At 35.5% G+C, this 17,111-nt stretch overlaps 2 protein-coding genes and 1 long non-coding RNA gene across 3 annotated transcripts in view; 1 reads left to right on the top strand and 2 right to left on the bottom strand.

The window, feature by feature from the left end:
* Positions 1-373: 373 nt before the first annotated feature.
* Positions 374-4,543, bottom strand: LOC131973068 (transmembrane emp24 domain-containing protein 6-like). Its single transcript, XM_059334915.1, has 4 exons — positions 4,343-4,543; positions 2,131-2,257; positions 1,589-1,743; positions 374-595 (listed from the first exon to the last, which is right to left on the bottom strand). Exons 1-4 carry the CDS (start codon positions 4,541-4,543, stop codon positions 374-376), a joined length of 705 nt encoding a protein of 234 aa, XP_059190898.1.
* A 3,442-nt stretch (positions 4,544-7,985) lies between these two features.
* LOC131973067 (transmembrane emp24 domain-containing protein 6-like) lies at positions 7,986-15,975 on the bottom strand. The gene is made up of 4 exons (XM_059334914.1): positions 15,754-15,975; positions 12,572-12,698; positions 10,341-10,516; positions 7,986-8,219 (listed from the first exon to the last, which is right to left on the bottom strand). Exons 1-4 carry the CDS (start codon positions 15,973-15,975, stop codon positions 7,986-7,988), a joined length of 759 nt encoding a protein of 252 aa, XP_059190897.1.
* The window catches only part of LOC131973076 (uncharacterized), a 139,001-nt gene continuing 131,660 nt past the window's right edge, over positions 9,771-17,111 (top strand). The window contains exon 1 of the long non-coding RNA XR_009394534.1: positions 9,771-9,910. This is a non-coding gene — a long non-coding RNA (uncharacterized LOC131973076). The remainder of the gene's footprint in view (positions 9,911-17,111) is intronic.

The following is a 17,111-nucleotide window of genomic DNA, read 5'->3' on the forward strand; positions in this document are numbered from 1 at the left end:
GATTTTAACTACTTTATACACTGTTATGAGCTAAAATTATATATATATATATATATATATATATATATATATATATATAGTCTAATCACTTTAAATCAATCATGATTTTTATATTTAATCTTGACCTAAAAAAGTAAACAAAAGCTGGCACCTAAATGTAGTGGAGTAAAAAAACAAAACAATATTTGCCTCTAAAATGTAGTGAAGCAGAAGTTAAGTAAAATGGAAATACTCAAGTAAAGTACAAGTAGCAGACAGGTGGTTTAAGAGGTTAAAGAAGTTTTAGTCCATAGCTTTAGATATAGCATGCAGGATCTTTTCCAAATACATATAAATAAAAAACTGATGTGACAAAGTGGACAAACATGTGCTCTCAGCACCGCGGCCGGCTGGCGTCCGTCTTAAAGAGTCTCTTGAGGACGTAGAGCTGCAGGTATCCGGACAGGAGGATGATGAGGCTTTGGGCTGCAGACCACCAGGTGACGTAGTTGTAGTTGGACAGGAGGAGGTAATGATCCTTCCCTTTCCTCATGCGTGCAAAGTTGTAATGACGCCAAATGTGGAAGATCTGAATCTGGAGCTTCTGCACGCTCTCCTAAATCAGACATGGCACGTTATATAATTATGTCACTGTATGATGTAATATTCTGTATTTTTTCACATTTACCTGCAGTTCTTTGAACTTTGATAACATTATAATGAATAATGTTTTTTTTGTCTGTGGGATAAAGTGGACACAGAGTTCTCTATGGACAAATAGGCTTTGCTCAGTTTTTTAAACATATTTATTTATTGTATTTTCTTCCCTATTATTTAAGTATATGGATATGTATATATGTAGGTATGTATGTATGGTAAAGCCCTGACTATGTCCATCGTTACACTAATCTGCTATATTTCTTTTTTTTCTTTCCTCTTCTCCTTTTTTTCCAACCTTAATATTGTTTTATTTACCTTATTGTCTATACTAGTTTACAACTAGAAAATTTCTAAAGAAATTTTGATTGTGTGCTTGCCTCTGGACCGTGACTCTCGTGGCTTATCAAAAGGGGCAGGGATTAAACAGGGACTTTCTGCTGAGTACACTGACACCTCATACAAGTCTCTAGGACAAACGGTTCACTAGTTAGTAAAAGGGGGCGTGGCTAATCAAAGGGGCGGGGTTATCAATCACCAGTTAAACAGGGACTCTATGCCGAGTAATCTGACACCTTATACAAGTTTCTAGGACAAACAGTTAATTAGTTATGAAAGGGGGCGTGGCTAATCAAAAAGGGCGGGAATTTATGAAACATTGTAAATGAAAAAATAGCTAGAGCGATCTAAAAAAAACCTTACATCTCATTTATTCCGTGTATATGCGACCAAAACTCTGGGAGGAGTAGTCGACCGAAAAAAACACGGAAGAAACGGAAGAATAATAAGACATAAGCCCGGTGAATAGTAGTTAGTGTGCTTTTGCAAGCAAGCACACAAAATTATTAGTTACTCACTATAAAACATATACATTTTGTGGTGATGATATGATATGTGCTTGACATAACTAAGTGTAAAATCTTTATTTAAAGATGTGAATTGAGACAAGTACCTCAATCCCGGCTACAGTGCTGTTGAGGACCTTCTCTCCCTCCTCCCTCTCTGTGTCCAACTCCTCCAAACCTTCATAGATGACGCCAAAATTCACAAAGACCCTGATGGCTCCAAACTGGTTGTTGCGGTTCCCAAGACACATCCGGTAAAAACCTGTTGGGATGGAACTGCAGTTACCTCAGAGACGATTTTCACGCAGGAGAATGGGATTCGTGTCCCATGTGAAAACAAAAGTAAACGATTTAAACATCACTGAACTTATGTGCATCACACTTTACTACATCACTTCCAGCCTTTATATGTATTTATTTACTTTTTTAACTGTCCAGAAAGTCTTTTGCCCTAAACCCAGATCAGTGGTTTTGTAGCCTAAATTCACCAAATCGGCCTTTTTTACAACCATGAACCATACGTGTGCGTATAATGACGTGTGTGATATTTTTCATGGGTTGTTATGGGTGGTATTGACAAATGACCTATTCTGTCATTCAGGCTGGAGATCTTGTTGACTGTATATTTTGGTGTGTGTAATGACCCTACCTGTCACCTCAGTCTGGAAGTTCATTTGACCTACAGCCTGGTTCTTTGAAGCCATGAGAAAGCCCTGTGGTGAGTTGACAGTCACGTATATCCGGTGATCATTGGCCATCCCTGTTACCCACTGCACCTGTGATCACATATTAAACAAATCACATGAGGAGATGAAGTTATGACGAAGTAGTATGACCCAAATGAATGCAACAAGCGGATTTTTGTAAGGGCAGTTGCAGTACGAACTAAAAAGAAAAAGGTTGCAATTTGGAATGCAGCAATGGACCTTTACTACAATTACCTTACTAAAGACAAAACAAGTCAATGTTTCAGTTGTAATTAGGTGCAACCAGTGTTGGGGCGGAAGTGAACTACGTGTAATTCGGTCTGCTGGTAGTTCAACTGCATTTATATTTGTGGCGTGATACAAGGAGTTAAATTACTTTTTGTAATTTTTTGTGTCGTATAACTGCTGAAACTACAAACTGGGCCATGAAAGGAAATGAATGGGTTTTTTTTATTATTAGGGCCACAGGGCAATCGCAACGAACGGGCGAACTTGAAGAGCTGCAGGACAAATTATATATCAAAACGTGCGGTTTGATCGGGATCGGTGTGCTATTACTTTTCTCTACAGAATATGAATTTTTCGCAACGTAAGTCGCGAAAAACAGCCCAAAATTTTGCATTTAAATGAATGGGACGGCCGAAAAAAAATGAGCGAAAAAGAACAATAATTGGAGATTTTTAAACGTCTACTTCTCCTGCATAATTTCACCTAGAGACTCCATTTAAACTTTAAACAGTAGACACAAGGCTTGTGTATTGGTGTATTAATCCACGTTTCGATACGTCATATAGTTTTTTATCAATCCCTGTTCAATGACCATGATCATTTTTGGAGAAATTCTGAGATTATAATGGGTGTGTATTGCACGGAATGTTCGTGTCACAGTGTGTGACATCATCGCCAGAGTGTAGAGGGAGAGAAAAAATTGTCAAAAAATAAATTTGAAAACTGCGCTACAGGCCGCAAATTTCACTCTACAGAAATAATTTATACATAGAAACGTAGAAAGCTTTTGTACAAACTACTTCACTGGTAGCATGGACAATGATCACATGTTTTAAAGTCATACTGGATCACCTTGAAAGTCAGCGTGATAAGCCTGAGGACAAAAGGCTCGCAGAAGCATGTGCATTAATCTGATACACATCATCAAATTACAAACATTCATATCTGCAGCAAGATGAAACCGAACCCCTTTGAAGGGTAAGTACATTTACTTAAGTACAATTTTTAAGTAATTGTACTTTACTTGACTATTTCTTTTTACTCCACTATATTTAGCCGACAGCTTTAGTTACTTTTCAGGTCAAGATTTAACACAAAGAGTGAATTCAAGTGCATTTTGATGCTGATACTTTTGTTCTTTTACTTCTGTAAGTTTTGCAGGACTTTTACTTGTAGTGGAGTAATTTCACAGTGTGGTATTAGTACTTTTTACTTAACCCTCTATGGTACGGTGTTGCCCTCAGGCAACATATACATTTTTGCATGTTTTTGAGTGATGCGATACTTTAAAAAAGAGGGAAGAGTATAGGGAACCAATAACAATGCTTTACTTTGTCACATGACCTCCAGGAGGCCATGTTGAAACACTATTTTGCAGACTTTTCCAAAGGAAACAGCTTTGCCATTTTGCGCAACAAAAAATTGCTCAAAACGTCATTTCCTGGCCCTTTTCCATCTGGAAAAAATATATTCCTACTGATAGGTGAGTTAAACCTTCATTTTTGATAGTTTCATACACTTAGACTATTAAAGACAATCATTCCAATGCGTCGTTGGTTCAATGGTACAATGTTTCCTACAGGCAACATTCAGACAGGAAACCGGTTAAAAAAGTTCCTTTTATAATGTTTTTAAATTCAAAATGTTATGTATTGTACCCTGTTGAAGCTACTGAATCTTTTACACATGTTTATTAGGTAAATTATGTTAATATTACTTGTGGTACCATGTTGCCTACGGGCAACAAACCCCAAAAACTTCCAAAAGAAAAAAAATAATTATAAAATTTCTTCAGATTATGTTTATTTAGTCTATTTTAAGACAAAAAAAACGAACTTTTTCCTAACTGGCATCATAATGCGTGCCATAGAGGGTTAAGTAAAGGATCTGAATACTTCTACCTCTGGGTTACAGTGATAAACTCACCATGAACGTCAGGTAGAAGCTTCCACTCTGGTGTGCAAAGTGCCAGAAACACTCCATCCCTGCAGCAGGAACCTCAACGGCAAAGTCATATTTGTCTGATCCCCTGAAGAAACCTGCATGGGCCTCATCCAGGGACAGCTCAGACTTCCTGCACCAGAAGCACTGAGAGCTCAACAGTATGAGCAGAGCGATCAGCAGCATGACTGCAGCTCACTGAGGAGGAGGAGGAGGAGGAGGAGGAGGACGGGAAGGAGCCCGCTGTGTTTTCTTCTGTTGATGCTTATACATATCAGCTGGAAAATAATTATTAACCACATCTACGAGCTCTCGGCCACAACGCTGTGATAACATATCAATGGAACCGCAGCCTTATTTAATCACCTCAGCATAACCACACTGTAAAAAAACAACTCGTTTTTACGGTAAAAAAACGGCAGCTGTGGTTGCCAGAACTTTACCGTAATAAATACGGTGCAACTTTTTAAAATATTACGGTAAAATTATATTAGCACTGTTGATTTCATGTTTAAGATTGCCATTTTATTCCATATATTACCGCAAAAAATAGTTTCCATCAATAGAAAGACGGTTTTGCCATATAATTGACAAGAAAATACTTTATAAATGCTGCATAAATTAAAGATTTTACCCTTAAGTACTTTAAATATTTCTGTTAGATATGGTGTTTAGTCCATTAAACAGTTATAAAAAGTATTTTTTACAAAAAATAAATGCAAAAATGATGGCTTGTATACATATTACAATATATTTTTTGCTATAAACACAGAGCCGGTGTATTTTACAGTGAAGTAATGTTTGTTTGTTTTTTAACTGTAATAAATGACTGTTTTGGCTGATATGTACATTTAGGGTGTTTCATTGTTAATGAAACTGAATTAACCCATTTATCATTTTACGGTCTTTTTCTGTCTGGTTTAGCAGTTTTTCACCGTAAAATCTAGAGACATTTTTTACAGTGCATTACAGGAGCTGCTTTCTCCATATTTCACTTTTAAATGAGTTCTTTGAACATTTTGGGTAATAGACTAATTCACTTTTTTGTGGAAAGTCCTAAACCTCACTTTGCACATTATATAGTCACTTGCATGTCACAAGTTACAAATGAGCAGTGGTTGAAGAAGTATTCAGATCCTTTACTGCAGTAAAAGTACTAATACCACACTGTGAAATGACTCCACTACAAGTTAAAGTCCTGCATTCAAAACTTACTGAAGTAAAAAAAGTATCAGCATCAAAATGTACTTCAAGTATCAAAAGTAAAAGTGTACTCAGTTAATTTGAAAAGAAAATCAGTTATGGGGCTTTTAATGTTTTATCTGATAAATATATTTTTTGTTTATTAACTGGCCCCTTACCTCATGACATTTTACAAAAGTGTCCCACGGGCAAATCAAGTTAACCCTTTGATGCACAACATGGGTCTAAAGTGACCCGACAGTTTTTATGTTCTATATCTTTGCAATAATTAATCGTTCAGTATTCCAGGTTTTCCTCAATTAGTTTGTTTTTGATCATCATACATCCTAATTTTTATGTTTTCCTTTATTCATTTTTGAATAAAATCCCTTTTTCTGTCACTACTCTTCTAATACACAACATGGTTGAAAAATGAGCCATATCCATTTTTTAGCTAAGTAGCTTGTTAAGCTAACTTCTTTGCTAAGTATTTAGCTAAGTAGCTTGCTAAGCTAACTACTTAGCTAACTTCTTGGCTAAGTAGTTAGCTTAGCAAGCTATTTAGCCGAGTAGTTAGCTATGTAATAATACAAAAACTTTTTTTCTTCATAAATTATGAGAAGCAAAATGAAAATAATGATCTGTTGTTATCAAAAACAAGATATTTAAAGAATATTTAGAATGTTCAATCATAAAATAAGTTGATATCAAAAGATAGAGCACAGAAACACACAGCAAGCAATAAATAACATGGGGAATGAATGCGGGTCATTTTTGACCCATGTTGTGCATCAAAGGGTTAAGTATCCCTGCTCTAGAATATACACTACAGGCCAAAAGTTTGGAAGCAAGATCAGATTTGTACAAAAAAAGATCATAGTTTCATTGCTATACTTTGCAACAAAATAAACGTGATGATCATATAAATAGTCACTTATTAGAACACATTTTGACTGTAATTATCAGGTCTTTGGGTTTTTATTGCTTAGACTTTGTGTATCCTTCTTTCCTTAATGTATAAATCTGAACTCTTGTTTCTTTACTCAGCTGTTTCAATTTTATCCATTTCTGTGGTATTTTGTCAGAGATATGAACACAGTTGAGATTTATTGGGATTTTTGTATCCAAACTCTCAAAAGCCAAAGAGCTAAAGTGAATAATGCAAGCTGTGATTTGTTTTTTACTTTTGCACTGAACTTGTGACTCTTCCAAATCTTCTCAACTCTAAAACTAAGCCCTTCTTTTCTTTTGTTAACATTCATTCAGCAATGGTCTGCTAACATCAATGTATACCTAAAGGTAAATTGAGGAAAATGGTTCAATTCAATGAAAGTAAGCAAACTTGAAGAGCTGCAGGACAAATTATATATCAAAACGTGCGGTTTGATCGGGATCGGTGTGCTATTACTTTTCTCTACAGAATATGAATTTTTCGCGACGTAAGTCCCGAAAAAAAACTGCCCAAAATTTTGCATTTAAATGAATGGGACGGCCGAAAAAAATGAGCGAAAAAGAAAAATAATTGGAGATTTTTAAACGTCTACTTCTCCGGCATAATTTCACCTAGAGACTCCATTTAAACTTTAAACAGTAGACACAAGTCTTGTGTATCGGTGTATTAATCCACGTTTCGATAGGTCATATAGTTTTTTATCAATCCCTGTTAAATGACCATGATCTTTTTTGGAGAAATTCTGAGATTATAATGGGTGTGTATTGCACGGAATGTTCGTGTCACAGTGTGTGACATCATCGCCAGAGTGTAGAGGGAGAGAAGAAATTGTCAAAAAATAACTTTGAAAACTGCGCTCCAGGCCGTAAATTCCACTCTACAGAAATAATTTATACATAGAAACGTAGGAAAATTAGTCTTCTCACTCACAATCCTCTGGTAAAGCTGTCAGAGTTAAGTATCCCTGTGTCACTGCAAAGTGATCATGCAGTAAACACATCCAAAAATCAAAAGAATACATACAGGTTTTTAAGAAAGCCATTGTGAACAGAAAATTTCAGTTGCTTCCAAACTTTTGGCCTTTAGTGTATATAGTACTGCATATATCTAAGTGTGCCAATATCTCCTATCAACCTTTTTATTCATTTCAAAAGAGAAAAAAGTTGTTTTCTATTGTTGTCAGAAGGTTTTTGAATGTGTAAGGACATATTCCTGTGGACTATCATGCAATTAAATGCTGTATTTTAGCACTGTGTCACTTTCTGATTGTTGATAAGTCCAGAAAAAAAGTCTTCTGTATAATTAAATCAATGCAGAGGCGATACAGGCGTGCAGGAATTAACGTTGTCTTTAAATTTGAGTGGAGGAAAATATCACAAACTGCTCACATGATCATCTTGTAGTGAAAGTTATTTATGTTGTGTAAAGAGATAGAAGTACACAAACACAATACCAGAAATAAAGAATGCATGCAGACAGATTTTGACATTTGGGTCAGCAGCGAGGCTTCTCCTCCTCGGTGCACGTCTTGGTGATGAAGAGGCTCTTGAGGAAGAGCAGCTGTAGGTAGCCGGAGGTGACGATGAGGAGGCTGAGGGCCATCGACCACCAGCTGATGTACTGCGAGTTGGACAACAACAGGAAGTAGTCGGCGCTCTTCCTCATGCGGCCGAAGTTGTAGTAGCGGAACATGTGGAAGACGTGGTTCTCCACTTTATGAGTCGCATCCTGCAACAAAAGAAAACAGAAAAGTATTACTACTGTGGATGGACTCACTCAGATTGTTTTATATATTCCAAATACACTACTGGTCAAAAGTTTTAGAACACACCAACTTTTCCAGAATTTAATTGAAAATGATGCAGTGTAATGTCTCAGTGTACTCTGAAATGAATGCACATTTGCAACATTTAAAATTCTTTATTGAGCATGATAGTGTTTTGAAAGTAAAAAAAATGATTCAAAATCACATTTTATGTTGGACTAAAGGACTACAAAAAGACACAAAATGAGAAAAAAAGACACCAAAAGACACAAAATGACTTAAAAAATACACAAAATGACCAAAAAAGACACAAAAAGACACAAGATGACTTACAAAGACATGAAAAAGAATTCAAAAATGGATAAAATAGCCCAAGACTCCATAGAGTTAAGTTGTTAACCCATTTCTTGTTCCCTGAAAAAAGGCCTACTTGTATAATTCTGAAATGTACATTATTTTCCAGTTTTGGTTAACCTTACCTTTTTTTATTTACCTCTGGCAGTTCACCACTTACCTTTGTACCCTTTCAAGCTGTTCATTTGACTTGAACTCCTTGAATTTCAATAAAAAACTGGAAAAATTGGGGTGTTCTAAAACTTTTTTTTTTTTTTAGATATTTTTTTGGGCATTTTGTAGCTTTATTGAGAGAGAGAGATATTGAGAGTGAAAGGGGGACTGGGACTTACGAGGACCGGGCCTCTGTGGTGCGCGCTCTACCAGGTGTGCCACCGGGAACGCCCCCTGTTCTAAAACTTTTGACCGGTAGTGTATATTATTAGATTATTTGTATCGATGCATTTATGTAAGCAGCATTTTAATTCCCTCAAGGTAGGGCTCATTTTAACTATTCAATATACTGCTATGAGATTTAATTTAATACAAATTTTGAATCACACTAAATTTATCATGTTTTTATGTTAAATCTCGACCTGAAAAATAACTAAAGCTGTCGGCTAAATGTAGTGGAGTAAAACTATAAAGTTACATGAAAAGGAAATACTCTAATTAGTTTACTAAGTAAAGTACAAGTACTTCAAAATTGTAGTTAAGCACAGTACTTGAGTTCAAGTACTTAGATACATTCCACCACTGTTTATTTCTGCTACTGTTATTAATAGGAATATTATAAATTGTACTTTTTTACTTTACTGCATGATCTGGCAGCTTTAGTTACTTTACAAATTCAGATTTATGATGCATTTTTACACCATTTTCACTATTTATTTTTTTTACCATATAATCAATAAAATCATGGAGAAAAACAAAAAAAATGAGCAGATTAATAAGTTAATACTTAATAATTAATAAATTTAACTCCAATTGAAATTACAGCAGCAAAATCCTGTTTGCATTAATGCATGAATAATAATGATCCAATCATAAGAAAAATAATAGAATAAAAATAGGATTACAGTCACAGCCTGGGACCATTTTTATACTTTTAGTACTTTAACTACATTTTCCAGATACTTACACTACCGGTCAAAAGTTTTAGAACACCCCAATTTTCCAGTTTTCTATTGAAATTCAAGCAGTTCAAGTCAAATGAACAGCTTGAAAGGGTACAAAGGTAAGTGGTGAACTGCCAGAGGTAAATAAAAAAAGGTAAGCTTAACCAAAACTGGAAAATAATGTACATTTCAGAATTATACAAGTAGGCCTTTTTCAGGGAACAAGAAATGGGTTAACAACTTAACTCTATGGAGTCTTGGGCTATTTTGACAATTTTTGAATTATTTTCATGTCTTTGTAAGTCATTTTGTGTCTTTTTTTGGTCATTTTGTGTCTTTTTTTAGTCCTTTAGTCCAACATAAAATGTGATTTTGAATCTTTTTTTTTACTTTCAAAACACTATCATGCTCAATAAAGAATTTTAAATGTTGCAAATGTGCATTAATTTCAGAGTACACTGATACATTAAACTGCATCATTTTCAATTAAATTCTGGAAAAGTTGGTGTGTTCTAAAACTTTTGACCAGTAGTGTACATACTTTTACTGATGTGACATTTTCAGTTTGGGGTATTATTACAGTGTGGTGTGAGTACTTTTGCTTCAGTAAAGCAGTATTACTGGTGTGTGTACCTGTATAACGCTCAGTGTGTTGTTCAGGTTTTTGCTAACTTCCTCTTTCTTCTTCTTCTCTTCCTCCTTGAGTTTGCCGGGGTCTTTGAAGCCGTCATAGTAAACGCCGAAGCTGAGGAAGACCTGCATGGTGCCGAATCGGTTGTGGAAGTTGCTGAAACACATCTGATAGAAACCTGGAGAGACACACACACAAGTGAAAAAATAATACGCACACAGCATATAATACTATACAGGTCATGGAGGCACAACTTCTTTCTTTAACATCTGGCTTATTTTCTTGATAAAAGTAGGGTCGGTGCACTGTAAAAAAAAAAAGCTGTTGTTTTTACAGTAAAAAACCGGCAGCTGTGGTTGCCAGAACTTTACCGTAATAAATACGGTGCAACTGTTTTTAATATTACGGTAAAAAGACATTGGCACTGTTGATATCACGTTTAAGATTGCCATTTTATTCCATTTTTTTACTGTATAAATAAAAAGTTTTTCCCATCAAAAGAAACGCTGTTCTGCCATATAATTGACAAGAAAATACTTGATTAATGAAAACGCATAAATTAACGATTTTACCATTAAATATTACAGTATATTTTGTTAAAAATATAGTGTTTGGTACATTTAACAGTGAGAAAAAGCATTTTTACAAAAAATAAATGCAAAAATGACAGTGATGCTTGTATATATATTACATTAAATACATATTACAGTGTATTTTACAGTGGAGTAATGTATTTTTCAAAAACAAAACTGTAAAAAATACTGTTGTGGCTGATATATACATTTACAGTGTTTCTTTGTTACTGAAACTGAATTAACTTATTTATCATTTTACAGTCTTTTACTGTCATAGTTTAGCATTTTTCCACCGTAAAATCTACAGACATTTTTTACAGTGTGGAAGAAGAAGAACCACAGTGCACGAACACCTTATTACAAGTAAAAGTTGTGCTTTCAAAATCTTACTTGAATAAAAGTACAAATGTATCAGCATGAAAATACAACTAAAGTTCCAAAAGGAAATGTACTCATTATGCCTAAAAATAATGCTTATTATATTATTGAATTACTTTACATCCTGCTGGATGGCTTAATCTATAATAATACAATAACAAGTATTCGTTTATTACATAATGAATGAATTCATAATGAATGAATGAGTGAATGATCAGGATGAATATATCAGTGTTGTGACCAAAGTAACATCTACTGTATCTATGGTTGTGACATCTTTCTCTACAAAAAAAAAAGTAAAACGTCACTGACATGAAGTGAAAAAAATCTAAATAAAGCAGTTTGTTTCAGACAGAGGGACAGCTACCTGTTTCCTCTTTTTTATTTTTTTTATTTAATGAACTTTATTAAAAAAGGTTATACATACAAACAATTGTATATAGAACAGCAGACAGGTGCTCCAATATGTATGTTTCATCACAAATAAATAAATAATAAATAAATCACAGTAAATTAAGGTTATTATTAGTAATGCAAGAAAACTTAAAAAAGTAGGGAGGATCATGAATAAATAAATAAATAAATAATGACAGAAAAGGGGGAAAAGACAACAAAAAAACAAGGCAACATAATGTAAATACATTCGTTCTTTGAAAACTCTCTCGTATATATCTGTAGATGTAGTGCATTGTTAAGTGTCAATTAGTGTAAAGGATTTTATTTACTCTTTAAACTCATGCAAGAAACTTCTAAAGTTGGCTGGAGTTTTGGAGTATTTGCGTTTGTGTGAGAAATTTGCCAAACAAAATGAATAGGTTTGTAATAAAGGTGATGTCATTTTTCTTCATGAACAAAATACATGATCACACTTCTACAGTCAATGAAGATTGATTTTTTTTATTTTTATTTTACACACTATATATTGTTCAAGTTGAGTCCAGAAATTGATAGATCGGGTACAGTGGTAGAATAAATGAGGTTTCTGGTTCCATTTTGCAAAAAATGCATTTGTGCTCAATATTAAAAAAAATAGAAAAATATAAATTTGTTGGATATAAAGTGTGTAAAATTTTGATGTGAACCTCTTTTGTTTTTTATTTATTTTATTTATTTATTTTTTATTTTTATAATTATAAGGCAATGTCCAGGCCCTCTTCCAGTCAGTGTCCATCAAGACGTTATCCCAAGATGCTTTCCCTCGTGGAGTTATTTTCCTCTTTTCATAAAAAGTATTACGTATATGTTTGTTTTTGCATTTTGAATCCATTACATCAAGCTACCTGTTTCCTCTGCCTCGAAGTTGACCTGACCCTTCGCATCATCAACAGTCGCCACTATGAGACTGCTGGGAGCGTTGACGGTGACGGACAGGTGTCTGTCATGGCCGACTCCCGTCACCCACTGGACCTACAGACAGACAGAGAGGAAGGAAAAGAAGGAAGAGTTCAATGAGTTAAAATGAAGAATTCATGTCCATATGTTGTGGTTGGATGATAAACTGTAACTACTCTACTCTATGTCCCATTCGAAAGTCTCTGTAAACAGCTAATGAGCTCATAATGTGCAGCAACATCGAGTGGTTCCAAAATCCACAATGGATAACGAAGTAAAAAGCTGATTAACAGTAGATTAATAGTCTATACCCATAGTGGAAAAAGCGTAATTAGATGCCAAGTTAGAAAACACGATAAAGTGCCTTTGCAATAAAGAGGAAAAAAATCCCAGTGAAGAAAAAAATCTGCAGTGAATACATTTACATTATAAAACATTGTATGACCGCTAACACATTTTTTCTGTATTTTGCATGGGGCAGATATATTTCCAATTTATTCTTTAGACCAGTGATTCCCAACAGGGGGGGCCTGACCCAGAGGGGCACCAAAGATCCACGGGGGGACGCAAAACCCTCTTGATTTTAAGGGATGTAATAAATCTAATGTGTTAAATATAGATGAGTCAGCATTTAATTCATTAGTGGGACAAAAACAACTAAATGAGTGCTTCATTAAACGTTTATTCATTTATTTAAATAGAAAAATCCCTATAGAAAAGTTTAAAAATAAAGGCTATATCGCGAGAATAAGGACATGTGTAACATCCCTCCTGCATATACACAGGTAACCTCACCTAGCGGTAACCTCGCCTAGTGGTAACCTCACCTAGCGGTAACCTCACCTAGCGGTAACCTCGCCTAGTGGTAACCTCACCTAGCGGTAACCTCACCTAGCGGTAACCTCACCTAGCGGTAACCTCACCTAGCGGTAACCTCACCTAGCGGTAACGACACCTAGTGGTAACCTCACCTAGCGGTAACCTCACCTAGTGGTAACCTCACCTAGCGGTAACGACACCTAGCGGTAACCTCATCTAGTGGTAATCTCACCTAGCGGTAACCTCACCTAGCAACAGAAACAGAGAGCTAATGGAAAAATGGCGACGTGTCACGGAGACGAAAATGCTGAATATCTCAAAAAGAAAAAGAGAGGGTACCATGAAAGTCATATTGAGTTCGGCTTCATAGAAGCAATGGACAATGGGGGGGTCGCCAAAGTTTAAAATGGTAAAAATGTTTGTCCCTCAAGAAAAAGGTTGGGAAACACTGTTCTAGGCTATATTATGTTAGGTTAACTGTATTTGATAGTAAACAACAAAGCAAATGGTTGCCAACAATGACACAATAAAATTCAAAATACTAATTTCCATTGTCAAAAAGTACTATCTATTCCATCTATTTAAGTTTTCAGTTTTAGCCACACCCCATGTAGAATGTTCAGGTGTCAGAGGGGGCTTAATGCTGAATACAGACAGAGTTGTTACTCTGCCATCCTACAGTGTGTGAGGTAGGTAATACAGCAAGCTTTCTTTAAAGTTGTAAAGATTGATCTACACCAATGATACATCAGGGAGTCCCATTGATTACCTAGACTCTGGGGCTCGCCAGAACCTCATGTGCTGCGCTAACAAATAAAATAAAATAAAATAAAATAAAATAAAAAATACTTTATTTATCCCTGAGGGGAAAACAAACTAAAATGATAGTGAAAATGCCCTTAGTATTGTCTTTGCCAACTTTTTTTATACATAAGCCTTTTTGGTTGATATGAAATCTATTTCATCTATCTGTTTTTCCGAGTTAATAACCTTATTGGGGCAAAGGAAATAAAGGCAAATATATATTGTGACCTTTTTGAATCTCGCACCCAACAAATACCCCATTACAAAAAAACTTAAACGTAAAAAGTAAACTAAAACTAAACATTTTCAACTACCAAACTTGCTCTAAAAACTAATTAAACCAACTGAATTTTAAAAAAAAAACTTCACAAAAAATTAAAACTAATGAAAAATCCCAACTATAACCTTGGTGGAAATGTACATTATGAGATTTACTTTGGCATGTTTTTGGAAAATTTGGCCGAGTTTGGATGGAAACTTGACTCTTGATTATGAGTGACTGATTGAAGGATTCCTGTTTCCTGACATTCCCAGTAGCATATAAAATACAAATAAGTTGAAATTTGTCATGAAACGTGTTAAATACATAATTTTTCACACTTCTTAGGGACAAAATGTAAACTTTGCATATCTTTTATAACATCATGAGTCTGCAAGATTTGCTTAAACATATGTGCACCCAAACTGATGAATTATTTAAATTTTAATGACCTTTCCATTTGCTGCCTTTCTGTATTAAAATTAACCCTTTATCAGGCAAAGAACTATATGTGGTAACTTCAGCGGATATCCAAAATGAGGTCCCCATGTCTCTCTGTTTGGTCGTAGAACCACATGGATTTCTTCCAGCTAATCAGCAAAGATCAGGCTACGTCACATGACATCTGAACAATCAGTATGATATTAATATAATAATATTAACTTTATTGACCTTGACCTCCAATGTAAAAAATTAAAATTTAGAGAAAAAAATCGTCAAGAAACATTCGTACAAACAAAGTTGAAGTCATATTTCGAGAAAAAAGTTGCAAATTTACTAGATTAAAGTGGCAAATCTCTGCGAAATTTTTTTGCAGATTTACGAGAAAAAAGTGGGGGAAAAGCCACTTTTTTTCTCGCAGATTCACCACTTTTTTCTCAAAATATAACCCCCCCTCCCCCGGGTACAAATTTTTTTTTTTTTACACATTCTGGCTGTAAGAAATATCCTCCAATATTCTCTAGGGTTGAAATTTGCAAGTATTTCAATGAGTGCCCAATAAAGGGTTAAAGTTTTGTTTCTCTCTTACGTCTGTTGTCAGAATATTAAAGGCAAAATTTAAAGTTGAGAGAGTTGGAGGCATTTTTATATTTTTTGTCTTTTCCAATTGTCTTAAGGTGAAAAAACTATTGTTAAACAGGTATTATATCTAGTAAAGAAATATTCAAAACCTAATTATCAGAGCTTTAAAACTAGAAGTGTGGCCATGTTCTTGGAAACGTGTTAGGCCTCTGTGTTTCTTCTTACCATGAAGCTCAGGTAGAAACTCTCTCCACGATGAGCAAAGTGCCAGAAACACTCCAACCCTGAAGCACGAATCACCACGGAGAAGTCGTACTGGTCGGTGCCCCAGAACAACTGCTGGTCAGTGATGTTGGGGTGGGGGCTCATCAGGGGCCCGCCGTGAACCGGGCTCCAAAACACAAGGACAAGAAATAAGGAAATAATCCTGAACATGTCTGAAAACATGGGGAGCTCTTCTCTAAATGAAAATGTGTAGGTAGAGTCCGTGTGGAGAGATCAGGAATGATTAACCGGCACCAACATGTTGCCTCCGTCAGTGGGAAAATTGGGCTGCCTTCACAGATGGAGTCACAGTGATAGAGAGAAAGAGCAGCAGGAGGACTGAATGAAGGAATCAAGGATCTCTCAGTCTGATGAACAACCAAGGAGAAGAAGCTGAAGTCGTGCTTTTCAAGACAACTTTTAAGAGATTCCAGAAGTTACAACTAGCAGTCTTTAAATGAGCGAGCCACCCAGAGTTCCCACAACTCTTGTATTGCAAACTTACCCTATTTTCATTATACGTGACATTACATTTGACAGCAGAACTGCAAATTAGAGCTGTAACGATTAGTCAATGAGTTATTAAACCAGGGGGGCAGATGGGATTTTTTAACTGGGGGGGACAAAGCTCACCAAATGATTTCAACTCAATTCGTTATTTTTCTAATCCATGCCTTAACCAAAATATGTTTTATTTAAAGGAACACTCCACCGTTTTTTCATGTTAAAACATGTTATTCGGTCAAGTAAGACGAGTTGATACAGACCTCTTGCGTCTCAATGCGTGCACTCAATCGCCCTGGCGCGCGGCGCCACTTGGCTAGCACTTAGCTTAGCCCAGTTCATTCATTAGGATCCAAACAGATGGACAGTTAGAAGCGACCAAACTCCTCCACGTTTTCCCTATTTAAGTACAGCTACACGAGTAGTTAAACGAACAAGTATGGCGACACAAAATAAAACGTGGCGCTTTTCTAAGCGGATAAAAAGGATAACTATAATGTATGGCGGAATAGCACATGGGAGCACTTCGACTCGGCGCAGTAATATCATCACTCCTGAAAAATCCCCTCAGGAGTGATGATATTACTGCACCGAATAACATGTTTTAATATGAAAAAACGTGTTCCTTTAAGCATTTTTAAATTAACTGTACTGTAAACAACAACCAACATGTTTACATAAAAGAAGTTTGTGCATGAAATTCCCAGTGCAGCCAAACAAATTTACTGACTTGAAGCTGACTCAATGAAAGACCCCAAAACATCTCTCCTCCTCTCATTACCCTGAACATACTGCTGGGTGATTTTCTTGTCTGT

Source organism: Centropristis striata, chromosome 6 (assembly GCF_030273125.1).
Source record: "Centropristis striata isolate RG_2023a ecotype Rhode Island chromosome 6, C.striata_1.0, whole genome shotgun sequence".
Classification (NCBI taxonomy): domain Eukaryota; kingdom Metazoa; phylum Chordata; class Actinopteri; order Perciformes; family Serranidae; genus Centropristis; species Centropristis striata.

What these genes read in the sequence shown, in the direction of transcription:
- LOC131973068 (XM_059334915.1), bottom strand. Translation starts at nt 4,543, where the DNA reads ATGCTGCTGATCGCTCTGCTCATACTGTTGAGCTCTCAGTGCTTCTGG. An exon ending in GCTTCTACCTGACGTTCATG is followed by an intron (nt 2,258 to 4,342) that starts GTGAGTTTATCA and finishes ATGTGATCACAG; the next exon opens with GTGCAGTGGGTAACAGGGAT. An exon ending in CTTCCAGACTGAGGTGACAG is followed by an intron (nt 1,744 to 2,130) that starts GTAGGGTCATTA and finishes CCATCCCAACAG; the next exon opens with GTTTTTACCGGATGTGTCTT.
- LOC131973067 (XM_059334914.1), bottom strand. Translation starts at nt 15,975, where the DNA reads ATGTTTTCAGACATGTTCAGGATTATTTCCTTATTTCTTGTCCTTGTG. An exon ending in GTTTCTACCTGAGCTTCATG is followed by an intron (nt 12,699 to 15,753) that starts GTAAGAAGAAAC and finishes GTCTGTCTGTAG; the next exon opens with GTCCAGTGGGTGACGGGAGT. An exon ending in CTTCGAGGCAGAGGAAACAG is followed by an intron (nt 10,517 to 12,571) that starts GTAGCTTGATGT and finishes GTGTCTCTCCAG; the next exon opens with GTTTCTATCAGATGTGTTTC.